Here is a 15,947-nt window from a genome sequence, read left to right as displayed (position 1 = left end):
CTAGTCCTGCTTTTTTCCCAAGTGTTTTGCTTTAGTTGACAGAAGTAGTTCTTAACAACTTGATATGAAAACCTAGTGCCAAACATTTAAAGTAAGATCACTTACACAGAGTTCGAAATGCAGCTTGGAAAGAAAATAAGAATTTCATAGTTGCTGTTGAAAGATTTTTTTTTTTTGTTGTTCTTTTAATTTATTAACAAACGAACAGAGACATTCCTACCTAAAAAAAGGATAGTGCTTTGAATTCCTTGATTGCCTCACACAGCTTATTTCCAGTGGGGGAAGTGGCATAAGAACTGAAGTGAAAGGAATGCAGTGTGCTTTCTTGTGACCTGACTCCTTTATTGACGGGTCAGATTGCAGTGCTGTGGGGAGAGAGGAAGATAAGTGCTCTTCTGCTTGCTAAGTAGTTTGGAGTGCCTTTACACCTATCAAAAATGCCTTCTCTGTTAGGTAAGTGTGAGACATGGTCCTTATGTAATACTCCTTATATACATATAACCTCTGGTTACAAACTAAAAAGGAATTTTCCTGACAAAATAGCAATAATGTATATTTATTCTTAACAGCTGGTTCACAGAAACTGAGGAGAGTATGATGTATGGAAAAACATCTGTGTCCAAAAACTCCACATAGCCTAAGACCCTCTTTCTGAGTGCCACTGGTAATTCATCTTAGGAAAAACATTGTAAGGAAAAGACAAGTGCCCACTTCAGTTGCTGCCCTACTCTAGCAGGCAGCATCTTCAAGATTTCCAGAGATAGTGATTACACTTGTATGTTTTCATTAGACCTTGGTCTAAGTTTGATTTACTATTTTGTAGTTTCTTTTTGAACATTTGATGTCCTTGGCAAAGAGTTCTACAGTAGTTGGTTTTTTTTCACACATTTGTGGCATAATTTAATTGTCTGCTAATGCTAATTGTCTGTGTTGCTATAAATAGTTACTGCTTTTTATATGCCTTTTCTATGCCATTCATGTTTTTGAAGATCTCGTATCCTGTTCCCTTGTTCAGCTGCTTGACCTAAAATAAGGTGAAGGGATTTGTCAATTTTCTCTTCAATAGAAGTCACCAAGTATCTTTATTCTTAATGTTATTCTCTGTACCTTAATGATTTTTCTTGCTACATTTCTCAGATGAGATCATCAGAAATGTTCTTCATAGGCAAGGTTTGTGAACGTTTGAAAATTATACAGAGAAGTACTACTTTCTGGTTTTGTCCATGTTTCTTTTTTGAAAATTTGAACTAGTTTCTGAACTAATAGCTTTCCTCCACTTGGTGGCTTAAAACCTCCTCTATCTTTTTAGTTAAAGTCCTATTTTCTAGATGTTTCAAAGGCAACAGAAGGGACAGAGAAGGGGAGAATGACCTATATTTGCTATAACATGCTGTCACATTCACTCAGGTATTTGGGCCCTAACTAATTTCAAAGCTGAAGTAGGGCCCTATTTTTTGTTGTAAGGTATTGGATGTTGCTGAAATACACTGAAGAGAAATACTGAGTTTTGAAGAGTTGTGCCATTAGTTTGCCAGCAATTGCTGGGGTTTCTTAAGGACTGGTGTGTGTTGCCCTAGATTCCTGCTGAAGTACTGTGGTTTAGAAAGGTGTTTTAATATGCAGAGGCTCTAGGGTTGATAAGTAGGATTGAATCTAGCATCAGTATTTGAAAATTCGCTTCATGAACTGTGGATACAAATACAAACCAAAGTGAAGTTTGATTTAAGCTGCTGAAGTTTCAAATGTACTAGTAAGTTTAAGCTATTGTTTGGTATCTGTATGCTTTAATGGTTGTGAGTTGCTTGATACCTGTTTCTGAAGGTTGCTGTCAGCAGGTTCAGACCTCATTGCCAGTCAAAGCACCTCCTGTGTTTTTGCTATAATAAGGGGTGTTCCATGTACCTTCTATCAAATGATTAAGTTTTGGAAGAGCAGAAAATGATTTGAAAGCATTAGTAACCAGGGTAGACTGGAGTAAACTTGCTATCAGGAAAATGGCATGTGGTAATAATAATGTATGTAAAGCATTACTGTTTGAATTCTTGGCAAAGTTTGTCTTTGATTTGACAGTGATTTTTAATGTGAGAATAAAGGCTTTATTTTGTGGTAGGCAGCATTAAGATATGCTAACCTGCTCTAAGAAAATGTGATTTGAGGTTCCTTCATGGACCTGAAGTTAATGAGTTCCCACCTTCTCACTTCTGCTGTTCTTTCATTGTGCTTAAGTTGTAACTGTTGTTTTCAGTTTTTAAAAGGCATAAGACAACCCTCACCCTCCAATTTATTTTTTCTTTTTTTTTTTTTTTCCTCTTTTTTTTTTTTTTTTTTTCTCCTCCTCCCCCAGCTTGTTAATTACTTTTTCCCTCCTTATTTGCAAGTTTTGAGAATGTTACTGAACTGGCTACCATATTAATGTCTACCTAAGAGAGATACCTGCTAACAAAAGCAGAAACTGTTAGAAAACAATTTTTTAAAAATTGGAGAGAACGATACTCACTTTTTAGCAGTATTGGCTCTACCCTAGACTGTAGCTTGCACTGCTCACACACCTGTCCTCACCACACCTCACACATCACTACTCTCTTACACACCTGTCCTCCATAACTATTGTTTGCTTTTCAGTACAGCTGTTATTCCCAGTACCAGTGCATGGTTTTGTTCTGTCCTTGCTGCAGAACTTGCCATATCTCCTTGTTGAGCTTCATGAACCACCTTGTGACTCTGTCCTCCAGGTCACAGAGATCTGTGTTATGGTCCTGCACTTTCTTGTATTAGCCACTTAAGCAGAGCATCACCTGTCAGTTTGCTTGGGCTGTGCCATGTGTCATCTTGCCAGCAACTAGTGAAAATGCCAAGCAATATGGGGGTGTTTGGCTTGTTACAGCTGCTGGTCAGGTACTGTGCTCTCAGTCACACTTTGAGCCTGGTGGTCCAGCAGATTTTCAACCCATGTGACATTGTTTGTTCTGCCTGTGAGTCCTTAACTTGTAGATGAGAAAGCTTCAGGAGGCTCTGCCAGAAGGCTTTCAAAGCCTTGATCTCTGCCTGTCTGTTCTGTGCCATCTAGCAACTTTCCCCTTTACCTTTTAGTTTCCCAGAAAATGTAAAAAGGGTGAGAGGCATGCAGGCAGTCACAGTCGTCTTTATTCATGTAAATCACCAGTGTTCTTCTCATCTGGATTGAGATGACAATCTTAGTCCTTTCCTGTAAGAGGATTTGCATTTTAAGATGGAGAAAATGATGGACTTGCAATGAGTTGAAACTGTAGGGAGGCAAATTCCTTTATCCATTGGAGTTGAGTAGTAGCATTATGGATCTTTTCCTTTTGAGAAGGAATCAGCTCTGTTTTTGAGATGTTGAAATTTATTCAAATGTCAGAAGAAATTTCTATGGGGATTTCCCATTTAAGCATTGTACCAACTTAGTTTTATGAAAAAAATCTTTTTGAAAACAGTTGTTTCTTATGCAACCAGTGACAGTCCTCTCTGTACTCAGAAATGCATGGCAGATACTTAAGCATCAACAAAACAATACTGCTGTCTGGATTCTGTTGTACTCAATGAATTATTTTATGACTGTGATTTGTTTTTACCCTTTCTTTTTAAAGCAGCGGGAGGGGGGCTGATTTGTGTTTCTCTTTGGGAACAACCTTCTCACTGTCTCCAGTGGTGAAAAAAGAAAGTTATTGGTATTGTGCAATCCCTTCATCTCCAATGGCTATGAGAGGCTCTTAGCCTCTACTCTGGTGCTGCGTCAAAGCAGTAGAGCAGAAATATGTTAAATTACAGTCTTTTCTTGATTTTGTGTTAAGAATGCATGAAGGTCTATTGAAAGGGATCTGGAGTAGTATGAGACTTCACCAGATAAAGGGCACGTAATTTCCTCTCCCTCATTTTCACTTGTTTTTTACCTGTGTGCCCTTATTTCTTTAGTGGAGGCACAGCTGCTTGGTTAATACCTTGAGTTATTCAGCGGCAGAGCTACTTTTCTTGGCTACGTTTCATGGGCCAAAGGTATTCCAGTATTGACAACTGATCCTCCAACAGAAGCTCTTTTGAAAAGACAGGATGGTATGACTCAGATTCTGAGCAATCCTTCAGTAGCTGAGAGATCTTCATACATTATCCACTTTGGAATAAACCTCAAAGAAGTCTCTCTTTTCTCCCATTGTCTTCGCCCCCAGCAGTTCCTGCATGACTGTCTGAATCAAACTACTTTTCTGTCTCAGTCCTGTAGATGCCTGAAGAAGATGATGTTTTGGAGGACATGCATAGCCTAGTCACCCTGAGTCCTACAGGAAAGAGTCCAGAGTGATAAATCAGATCCTTGCTCCAGCCTCATCTTTACAATGGGCAGAGCAGTCCCAGCTAATCACACTGTGCTCCATTCAATCTTTCCCACTGACTACAGTCTTGAAACTATGTCCATGCTTGGATAATTATATTTATCACTTGATTTTAGGGTCTATCCAGTTCAAATACAAACCGGGTGGAAGCTTCAGTAAAGGTGTGGGAAAGAGATGGAACAAGGCTGTAACTTTGGGTCTTTCAGAAGGTCTGTTACTTATTGAGATTTTAGAGTCTGTCAGCTTTATCTTTGATTAAGTGTCTGTTATTCCCTAGAAATCTTTATAAGGATTTGGAACTATCTAGGGCTAAAAATGTATACTTTTTTCCTTCTCTGTGGACAGATAGGAGCAACCCATTGAAGACAACTTTGCCATATATTCTAAGAGTGATCTCAGCAATATTTTTTTGCATGCAAATATCTCAGTTTTTAATTTTTGAGGACTTCTTAGGTCAGATTTGTACGGGGCTTGGCTGAGATGGAGCTAATTTTTCTTCACAGCAGCCCATATGTTGCTATGATTTAGACTGTGACAAACAGCTGATTAAGACACCAGAGTTTTAGCTATTGCTGAATAGTACTCAGTGTCAAGGCCTCCTCTGTTTCTCACTCTACTGCCATAACAAGTAGGCAAGAGGTTGTGAGGGGACAGAGCTGGAACATCTGACCCAGACTGACTGAAAAGATACTCTGTATTTTTTATCATGCTCAGCAATAAAACTGATTCTCTCTATAATCTTTCTATGTGTGTGTGTGAAGGTGGGACTGGGTGGGTGCCTACCTGTCATCCAGCGTCAGCCTTCTACAGACTTTCTAGAGATCATAAAATTAATTTTCTACAGTGATTTTAATGGAGAAGGTCGTGTAGGGTTTCAGTTTATCTGCTGCACTTACATCCTCTTTATTGGATCAAACCTAATGTCTAGCAAAAGAAACTATTTTTGTCTGTTTTGAAGGTGTTCTCTGGATTTTGGTGGTCTCGAGCTAGGAAACAAAAAACTAACGTTGGATTTTGGATTTCATAGCAGTCATAACAGCCAATTTTATAACCTCTCTAATTCTCAGGAACTTTTGTGGCAACTAAATATGTAAAGGCATAGTCCAGTAGTGCTGAAGTACTTTCAAAACATCAGAGGAGGAAGAGATTCCACTCTGTGTCTCTTTAATTCACTCTTCCTTTGGTGGGGATTTTTTGATAATTGTTCCCTTGCCTACTACCTACTTCTGAGACACTTGCAAATGATCCTCAGGCTTCTATCCCTCCAGTCAATTTGGCTGAAATTAATCGCTAGTGTTAGAATTACCAAGAGGCAGAAGCTGGCAGATGAGTGATATGATTAAATATCTTCAGAATAACACTTTGAATACATAGGACCTCTACCCAGTGGTAGCTGTCAGGCAGATCTTTTTTTTTTTTTTGTGCAGTTTTTCTTCTGAATATTCTGCAGACTGTTATTATTTTGATTATTTGATAATTGATTTTTGAAGTCTGACTATTTTTGCATATGAAGGTAATCATAACACAGACATCTTTGGGTTTTTTCTTAAATATGACATTCCATTTTTATTCTCTGTTTTGGGCTGAAGAGAAGTCTAAAAGCAAATTTATAAAAATGCTCATAGTGATGGTCACTCAGTTGGGAAGAAAGGTATTCTTGTCTGGTTTTCAGCTTGACTTAAAAAGGCTTATGAAGGACCTCATTGGTGTGATGTCCCAGATCTGTCTTACTCTTAACAGTTTAAGACTTGGAATAAACTGGAAGAAAAATCGCGAACACCCACTGAAAAGTTTCTATTCATAGGACCTATTCTGGGCTTAGATGCCATTGCAGGACAAGTTTTAAAAAAGGCTACTATTAATAAAGTTTCTCTTTCCCAAGTATCTTTTATCCTTCCATCTGAAGCTAAGGGGTCAGAGGTATTCTTCAAGATTTTGGAAACTTAAGATACAGACAGCTGTATTTATAGTATGAATTCTTCCAGAAAATATTTTTCTGTTGTTGGTGTCAAAGCAACATAAAATATTCTCTCAATTTTTGAGAGTTTGGTGGTGATTATTTTCAGTGTGTATGTGTCAGATTCAGTGGGCACTGCAAATTTTGTCTGAAGCTCCTTAAAAAGGGCAGATGCACATGGGTGTTCTGAACTGGAGGTGTAAAGGTGGCTGCTGGTTAAACTGCAAACATGTATACCTGTGAATCTCAAAAAAGGGTGCTTTTAAGGTATGGAAACCTACTAAAGATACCCTTTAAATGGGGAATTTTCAGCTCATAGTGTTTTTAGTAAATAAACCTGTTTGCCTGAAAACACTGGGCAGATTATTATACAGGAACAAGCAGTACAGTTTTTGGCTGCTTTCTTAAAATTGGCTTGGATGGTCATCTGATACTAAGGGAACATGAACTGCAAAGCCAAAAAAGCTTAATGGGTGCTGATGGCTGCAGTTTGCACCAGACTTTGGTTGTTATGAAATTAGTGTTCACATTACATTTACCTTATAGAAAATACATATAAAATTACAAGTCCTTGAGTTAGGAATCACTACAGCCATTATGGCAGAGTGCTCCTTTACTATGAGGTAATATTAAACCAGTATATAAGTTTCTTCATAGAAGGTAATTTTGAAATTCTATGTATTCTTTCAAGACCATACAGACTATGATTATGCAGGCCAGATATTAAATTAAGTTTTATTAGATTTAAATAATGTTTATGCTGAAAAGCATCTTTGTTTCCTTTTGTTGGATTTTATTAAGTATCCTGGAAGTATACCAATTCAGGCTTCTGAGAAAGAGGGACCTGAACTAGACTCCCACCAGTTTAACAGGAGCCTGCAGTGATACTTGTACCTAAAGAATTATGGTTGGTGTAGGCTTTTCCCCTTCCTTTTGGCAGTCTAAAGAGTTGGTACATTTGCCAAGTTAGACCTTCACTTACTCATTTCATTAAAAGCTCCTGGTATTACTTGCTATGAAATTGCTGTTTCCTAAGCTGTGTTACATTGATGATACAAGTAGAACACATGGATTGATGAAATGGTTACTGTGTGTGTACTGTGAATTTTAAAAAATACTGATTGGTTTCTTTAGGTAGTTTGATTAAAAATTGTAATTTTAACATTTGTATCATGTCAACATCCTGTGTTGCAATAATATATTTTTATATATATAGTATATTTATATTTGTTATATATTTTAATATATGCAAGAATGTATTTTAATTATAGAAGCTTAACTATTGTGGTCTTAAGCTTGTAAACATCAAGATTTGTAAATGTATCCACAATTATGACAGTTTTGCAGTATAGCCAATTTATTTGGTTACAGCTGAAAATGTATGGCTGAGAGATTCATATGTTTTATGTAGCCTTCATCAACAACGTCGATGTAATTGCCTGAAGTTACTTAAGCTTTCTCTTCTTTATTGTATGTTACTGATGGAATCCTTTGTAGATGTGTAGTCTGCATCTTTCTCTTATTGATTCTTCTATGCCCATGGCACATCAGGGCTTATATTTTCTGCATTGCAAAAAGCTATTTCTGTGACATTCAAGAACTGGTTTTGATGCTGACTTCATTTGTTGTCATGAAATTGCCATGCATTTGACTGTGTTATTTTTCTACAAAATTATATCATTATAATTTGTTTAGAAATATGGATGTAAGATGGACTGTTGATGGATCTGTGGTACATAGAAGAGGTTATTTTGTAGATTAGGAAGGTTCTTGCATTTGGTAAGAGACTGCTCGGAGACTGTTTTCCTTCCCCTTGTGCATTTTTTCCTTTTTAAATGTCTGCTGTTTGAGTATATATTCAGTTGTCTTCTGCCCTATTTCTTCAGACAAGAGACTGTGTACTGTGACCATCAGCCAGCTAAAGGAAAACAGTTTTTTTTTTTTTTTCGCTTGGTCCTACCCCTATTGCTGCATTGGCATGCAGAAGATGCCCTACTGTGGAGGATGATGTCTGAGGCTGGTTGAGAAAAATCGTAGGTCACGGCACATGGTGCTCAGAAAACTATGCTTGTAAGTATGGAAATGCTGTCCCTGGTAGTCCTGGGATATTCTACCAAGAAAGAAGTGCTCATGCAAATGAAGTTTATTTCGAGGTTTACTGTGGGCTGAATTACACATTTTTCTCCAGACATCTTGCCTTAGTTTTGCTTGCATCAATCTACACATTTATATAAAGATGACTGGCTCAGTATAATTCATGAAGTTACTCACTTCTGAGCTGTAAGCGTAGATGGCACTTTTACACTACATTAAGGTTTCTATGTCAGGGGGTGCTTATCAGGTAAACCAAACGAAGTAAAAGGGAGATGACAGAAGGCTGTTATAGGTTTAAATTTAGGTGAACAGTCAAGTCACCTAACAGGATTTTTCTGAAAGTCTTAAGTGCTTTTTTATGATACCACTCAGTACAATTAAAAATAGAAATGATGGCTAACTTTTCACTGCTTTTTTGCAAAGCTTTGTTAGTTTTTAGGACAGAGAAATCACAATTTTAAATCAAATTCTGTAATGCAATTTTAAAAAATATATAATTACACTAAATTCTTTAGGACCTCCAGTACATTAAGAAATAAAGTTTTAATCCTTACAGGGTTGAAGTAAAAAAACAAAAACAAAACCAAACCAACCAAACAAGAAACCCAACAAAAAAACCCCTCCCAAATCCCAAACAACCCCCCAACCATTTTGAAGAGTGCCCACTTAGTTCAGTTCTAAGGAGAGAAGCCTTTTTCTTCAAACTGCTTTGCTTTACATGTACAGTTGCTGGAAGTGCTTTACTGAGAGCTCCTCATAACCAAACTGATGCATAGTCCAGATTATTCCTGATTTCCTAGTGATAACTGGGGAAAAAATAGCACCCTCTGATTTCAGTGTGTGCTGAAATTGGAGAATATTCATGTATTTCTGTAGCTGTGTTTTTTGTTGTTTTTGGTAGACCATTAGGAGTTTTACTGTTAAAGCATTTTTGCAATATGTGTCAAATAACCTTGAATTTTTAATGTTTGAAAATGAGGATTAAATATCCTCTAGCCATTCGTTTTGTGGTCTGCTGACACTTCCTTGAAAAAAAGCTACTGTAAACTGCAGCTCAGCAAATTCCCTGCTGTTAAGCTACAACTTCCCTGGTTTTATAATTATGCACAGCTGATTTTGAAGCGGGTTTTCACATGCTCATTGGTGCAGTGCGAAAGCACCTCGCAGGAAGTGTTGGGTTTCTCTCCATCGGGCCGTGTAACGAGTCCCTTGCTGCAACATCTCGCCCCTCCCCTAAGCAACCAGCACACACTGAGCAGAGTGGCTCTGCTGGAGTTGCTTCTGTTTTCATGGAGGAGATGACAGACCTTGCACTGCAGCAGGTGGAGCTGCCTCGGTGGATCTAACCCCGGGTTCTGGCTGAGCGGATCCGAGTATTACTTCGGGCCAGTTGTCACTTGAAGCTGATGCTAACGTAATTAAACATAAAGCTGACTTGAAAATTTCAAAAATGGATGCAGGATTTTTTCTTTGCTTTTTTTTAAAGGTCTGGTTTCTATTGTGAAGCTCTTTTTTTTCTTTTTTTTTTTTTTTTTTTTTTTCTTCCTGAAGGACTCAACCTATTTATATAAAGGCTTATTTTTTAACACTATGGACTAAATGTCAAAGACAGGCAGCAAGCAGCGCTTACACAGGCATTTTTCTGGAATCTCAATCACGGATCGATTGAAGTGCACAGGGTCTGAAAAAATGTCTCCTAGCATAAAAAACTTGGATTGTTTTTCTCCGATGCTTTGCCACTGTAAAGTAGCGTGTACCAACAACACAATATCTTTAATGTTTGGATGTAAGGTGGGTCTATAAAAGGACTTTCCTGGAAATGTAAGCTGAGTTTAATGAATGATTGACATTATATCTAATGTAACTGTACCTTCAATTTCCGATTAAAAAGGGTGTGTTTTGCTCCATACCTTACTTATTACCAGAGCTCCTGGTGTCCGTGTTGGAAGTATTGAATTATCATTCCTACTGTTTAAAGGTCCCTTTGAACAATATTTTGAATTTACTGAGTGCTGCATGTAAAATGTCGTCATTCTCCATTAATCAGCATTAATCATCATGTAATCAGTTTATTGCACTTGGCTTTCATTTTCTTCAGCGGTAGAGAATTAAATACACAAGAGACTTGCACTGAGATGCAGGGCTGGAAATGCCTCCTGACATCATATTGATGGAAGCAATTGTTAGTGGCAGGTTTGGATTTAACAGTGCCCTCGGGCATTTAGTCATTTTAAGACTACATCAACTGCTTAGATTTTGGAGTAATAAAACATATCTAATTTGGTTATTCTCCAAATAGTAAACAGAATATATTCTGTGTTGTTAAAACTGTTATTTTAACTGAAGTCATTGTGTAACGTGAAGGATATGATGAGAGCACAAAGTACTGGAAAGCCCCTTGAAAATTAAAGGGAAATGTATGTGAAGTAACTTGTGAGACAGAGATTCAGAAATCTCTCAAACTTATTTTGCATATGCAGTGTTCCCAAGTCAGTGCTCATTGTGTTTAACAAAACGCAGTTAAACGAGTTTTTATTTTTGAAGTTAGGAATGGTTGTGTGTGTACGCATAAACATATGCATATATGTGGTGCATTTTTAGAGGGATACTGCAAAATGTTGATGTTGAATAAATGTCACCTAGGTTGGAATTTGCCATGTTTTGGATCTTTCATGCGTCCAGAGCATTTTTCAATTGATGTTAGACATATATTTTTTTAAACAATTTGGAAAGCATTTGCTCTAAAGTTAAGATTTCTATCTTTTTTGTAGACTTGCACACCCCTTTTTATTTGTAGGATTTTATCATATTTAAACAATAAACTTGGAGAGAAGGGCACAGAATGAAAATACTATCTTGGTTTCCATTTTAGCAGTTCAAGTGCAGAGGAGAGATGCTGTTCACTTTAAGACTAAACTAAAAATATCCAGCCAACATCCAGAATCCACTTTGGGCATTTTGTGTCGGAACTGAGCGATGGTGGCATTTTCTACTGTACTCTCATGTCAGGGGCTCTCTTTGTCTGTCTGAATGCATTAATGACTTCTTACCTTGCTTTGATTCCATCACCCCCCCAGCCCCTGGGGAGAAGCTGGCCCCGTATGTGGGGTGTGCTACTGGGGAGCCCCAGGCTGGCCTGCTGTGCTCCAGGCAGAGCCTTTAATTATCTTTAAACAAACATGTATTGCTGTTAATACAAAGTAGATACTCTACATCCCAAATGAGCTGTGAAGGATTTAGGTTTAAATAGTTGTACCCTTCTGGTAGTGCAGAGAGATTTTGCTTTAGGAACTTATTATTTTTTGAAGAAAAGTTGCGGGGTTGTATTGTACTAAAAATAAAATACTCTTGGCCTCTGCGAGCCTTGGAATCAGTCAATGTTTAAATAACAATGTGAAGCAGTAACACAGGATGACCTGTTCAGTCCTTTACACAAAGAAAGAATTCACCTCACACAAATAGTCCTATGAAATAGTGTTTTCCATTTTCTGTTTTTTTGACCACATAAGAAAAGAACATTCACTATCTGACTGTTCCTTTTTTGGTCCCTTTCCCTGGCATTCTGGAATAAGTGAACTTCTTCACTATGACTATTTCTGGTATTTTTTGTAAATGTGTCTTAAATTGTTGTATCATTTCTGGATATCCACAGCATGAAGTATTACGTAAATACTTACATTTAACACTGGCTGTGCATTTTGACATTTGATGGAACACTCTGACCTAAATAAACATGTTCTGTGCGGGTTTTATTAAAGATACAATGTCAAACTGAAACGGTCCTGAGGAGGCAGGGGGTAAAATGCCAGGGGGTAAAATGCCTTCTGTTTTTGTCTTAGCTCTAATTATTGAAAGAAAACAGTGCATAAAGCAGTTACTCAAAGTACTGAACTTGTGTTTGAAAGAACAAAGACACAGATCAAAAAGACTTTTCTAATATTTCAAGTCATTCAGTTGATCACATATTGAGGCCTAATTTGAAAATAAAACTGTGTGTCCTAATCCATGATCAGTGAAGTTCTGAAAATCCACAGACACCTATCCTCTTCTCTTACATGACTGAAGTTTCTTTTGTGAGCCCCAGGCTTTTAACTTTTCAGTGTGAATTGCTGTTCACTTGCAAAGAGGAAGTATTTGAATTTCATAAACTGCTCCATTCTTACAAACAAGGAGTTCCCAAGTTAACTTCAGTTCTGCAATAGCAGAGCATCATACCTTATGTTATTTATCTTTTTCTTTGCCTCCATGAGGAAGGCATTTTATTATTTTCCCAAGCACTAGTTTCTGGTTTAGCACTTCCAATAGACTACAGGGAAGTTGGTGAAACACTTTGGCATCTTCATATACTCCATGTTTCCGGTTACTGATGTTTTAGCAAGATCATGCAAAATTTGACTGCATTGTTGCTGCTGTTGAAGTTGTTGGAGCTTATTTGCTGCTTAATGCTATTAGGCTGTCAGAGTTGTAAAGGTTAGGTTCTTGTGGGGATTCTATAAGAACTTCTAGGTATCATATTTTCCTACTGATTTTTCTCCTAATCTGCATTTGACATAATGCATCCTGGTCCTTTTATTCAGGAGGAGACATGCTGAATGGAAAGCAGTGTTTCCTGACACCTTTGGTTGCTGGAATAATTTTTGAGGAGTCTTTTCAGATTTAGTTTAATTTCTAAGGTGGAGCAGTGACTGAACAAGGACAGGTATTGAAACCCAGGGAACGGTGCAAATGGTCAAAAGCTACTTTATTTTATCATGCTGCCTGCTCATACTGCATCAAAGAGGGTCTGCTCTTGGGACCTTCTATATACTAACTGAATTAAATTTACGTATTAGAGTCCTGTCTCATTCTTAACCTCTTTCAAAAGATGGGCTGGACTTGTATCCTTGAAAATGAAAACTTAGCTGGGAACAGACTGTGTAAGTCAGGCTGTGTGCTTTCCTGGGTTTTGTTTGTAATTATTGTTACTAGAATTGTGCAGTAACTTGGGAGTCGTATTGTTATGTGATTGAGGATGGCTAAAATCTGGAGAAGGGAAGTGTGAGTATAAGGAGGTCAATTTAGCAACTTCTATATTTTTTCTTTAGCACCCTGTCACCTTTGTATTAAAGCTGTTTTAGCACTGATTTTTTTTCTTTGACTGTAGAAAAGATATATTATTGTGTTTTAAATTTTGCTTTCACATAAAATGGTGAATTGATGGATGCATCTAATATGAACTGGATTTTGATACACATCCTGTTATAAAGAGAACCGTAGTTACTGCTACCTTGCATTTTTTTTTTTCACAAAGTTACCTGGTAGTTAAGGGTGTCCTTGCATAAATAATTTTCAGTCCATGAATATGACATTCTTTAATCTATGGAATACTAGCATTGCGTACTGTTGTGCGTATAGGTAATTGGTTTAGGACAAGGGATTGTTTAAGTATTTTAAAAATAATTTCCTTTAATATCTGTTTCAGTAAAATGTCTCTTTAAAGGATAACAAAAAAACCCAAAAACAAAACAAAAAACAAACAACCAACAAAAAAACCAACAAAAAACAAAAGAACAACCCAAACCAAAACACCACAACTTAATTATCACTAGGGGTTGCAATATGTATTAATCTGAAATATCTTCTTTTTAAAATGCAGTCAAGAGTTTAGGTAGACTAAAGCGAACTTTTTAAAGAATGAGTTTCTAAAAGCTTTTTGGTGCATTGTCTGTAAACAGGTGATGTGTATTCTGAAAAATAATGTTACAAAATGTCCACAAAATCCTTGTTTATTCTGCAAGTTGTTGCAGATAACTTTGTTCATCCTTATTTTTGTCTAACTCCATTAGAACTGGGAACTGAAGCAGGGAGGCTGTGGGCCTAAACACATAACACAAGGAATGATTTCACTGTGGTTAATTTGGGCCATCTACTTGTCTCATGTAAACTAGTTTTGTTAAAGTAAGTGGATTTTTCATTAGTTTACACCAGCAAATAACTTTGCCTGTAGTGTTTGGTGACAATTCAAAACTTACAGAAAGTATAATCTAGCCTGAAGAAATAATCTTAACTATGTTGCATTACAAGAGAATTTTTTTTTAATTAACCCTGACACACCTGTACATCTGCAACTGTATGCTTTGGGGTAGTATTTCCATCAGAGGTATGTGTTAAATATTTAGCACTTGGTGGCTTTGGACTTTAAATTATTATTATAAATTCTACAGCATTCTATAAAGCTTCTTAAAAGTGGCTAAAGTGCTTGGCTCCTACCTAATTGAGTGCTGGGAAACTTCCAAGATAAACAGCTGAGGCAGTCTGCCTGCAAGTTCAGAGCTGCTTTGCCACACCTGCTTTTTAAAAAAATTTCCTTTGATCTTTCATGCCCAGTGCTTGGCTGTCTCTTCCAAGCCAGGGCGTCTCCTTGGAGCCTGGGTTTGAGTTTTGGTGCAGGGTTGGATTCTCTTGATTATAAGTGGAGAAATGGTCTGCTAGCCACTATGAGATGGGTTGGTCCTACTGTTTACCTGCTTTTCTCCCTATTATGACTGCAGTACTGCATGTCTCATCTTGTGAGCCAATTTAGGGAATTAAAGAGAATTTAATATTGCTGGAAGAGACAACAAACATTCTGCTGGGTTAGGTTGCTGAGCTTGGTCACCATTTGAAGTCAGGTGGTACTAGCAGCAAGAAAGGTTCAGGAAGTTGTACAGGTGGACCTAGAGGGACTGAATGTGTCCTCTGGGTGAGCTGGGCTGCATTGTGAAACCCTATCTTGAGACTCCTGCACAGAGGAATTTGCATGGGATTTTGCAGTAGAATTAACTTGGCATGACAGAAACAGTTGATTGAATTCTTGTTGGAGAAATGACAGCCCCTGGGAGAGGAGGACAATTTTGAATGGTGGCTGTTTGACTGTACCAGATCACTTGAATGCACTACCTCAGTCAGGAGGCACAGTGTTGCAGAGGTGCTGCTCCACACTAAAGTAGTACAAAACGCTTCCACTTCTTTGGAGAATTAGCAGTTATAAGATACCTGAAGCACTCGGCTGAAAAATTATTTCTGCAAAGGGCAGGGACAGTGTATTACTTTTCAGAATAAGTGTTGAGGGTATTATATTTTCATCTACTTCATGTCCTTGGCTTCTGTTTGAACTTTGAAACATCATCCTTGGATGAGAGACAGTCCTTTGCCACAGCAATTTTTCATTTTTAATCTAAATTATAATGGCATACTGATCCATTAAGTGTCATATGCATTATGTTATTATAACTACTTGTATCTATTTCTAATATATGTGTCTGGTTTCAGAAAAAAAAAAAAAATAATCAAGGGTAATTCTGTACTTTGCCTAAAGAAATTGACTCATCTGCAAAGTAAGTTAATTTTGGTTGACTGGTGACTATATATTTTAAAAATTAAACTGTAAATATCCACTTCTAGCTTTCCACAGGTCCCTTCTGAGATGAACTTGGTAATTACCCAGTCTTTTTTTTTTTTAAGTCAAACTGAACTTTTGAGATCTGGCTACAGGTCACAAGTCCATCCAAATACTACTTTCACTGGTAGTG

General features: G+C 37.3%; 1 protein-coding gene across 9 annotated transcripts in view; it reads left to right on the top strand.

The window, feature by feature from the left end:
- DLG1 (discs large MAGUK scaffold protein 1) overlaps positions 1–15,947 on the top strand; it is a 143,389-nt gene that overhangs the window by 31,717 nt on the left and 95,725 nt on the right. For 2 of the 9 annotated variants that reach the window (XM_071752196.1, XM_071752194.1), the window contains exon 1: positions 9,982–10,188. The exons of the other annotated variants lie outside the window; for them this stretch is intronic. In XM_071752196.1, the coding sequence (XP_071608297.1) occupies positions 9,997–10,188 (192 nt within the window). In that variant the 5' untranslated portion in view covers positions 9,982–9,996. Of the gene's footprint in view, positions 1–9,981; positions 10,189–15,947 lie in introns of those variants that run through there. 9 annotated transcript variants of the gene reach the window in all.

This window comes from Heliangelus exortis, chromosome 9 (assembly GCF_036169615.1).
Source record: "Heliangelus exortis chromosome 9, bHelExo1.hap1, whole genome shotgun sequence".
NCBI classification, from domain to species: domain Eukaryota; kingdom Metazoa; phylum Chordata; class Aves; order Apodiformes; family Trochilidae; genus Heliangelus; species Heliangelus exortis.
This window is presented reverse-complemented; position numbering and strand designations above follow the sequence as displayed.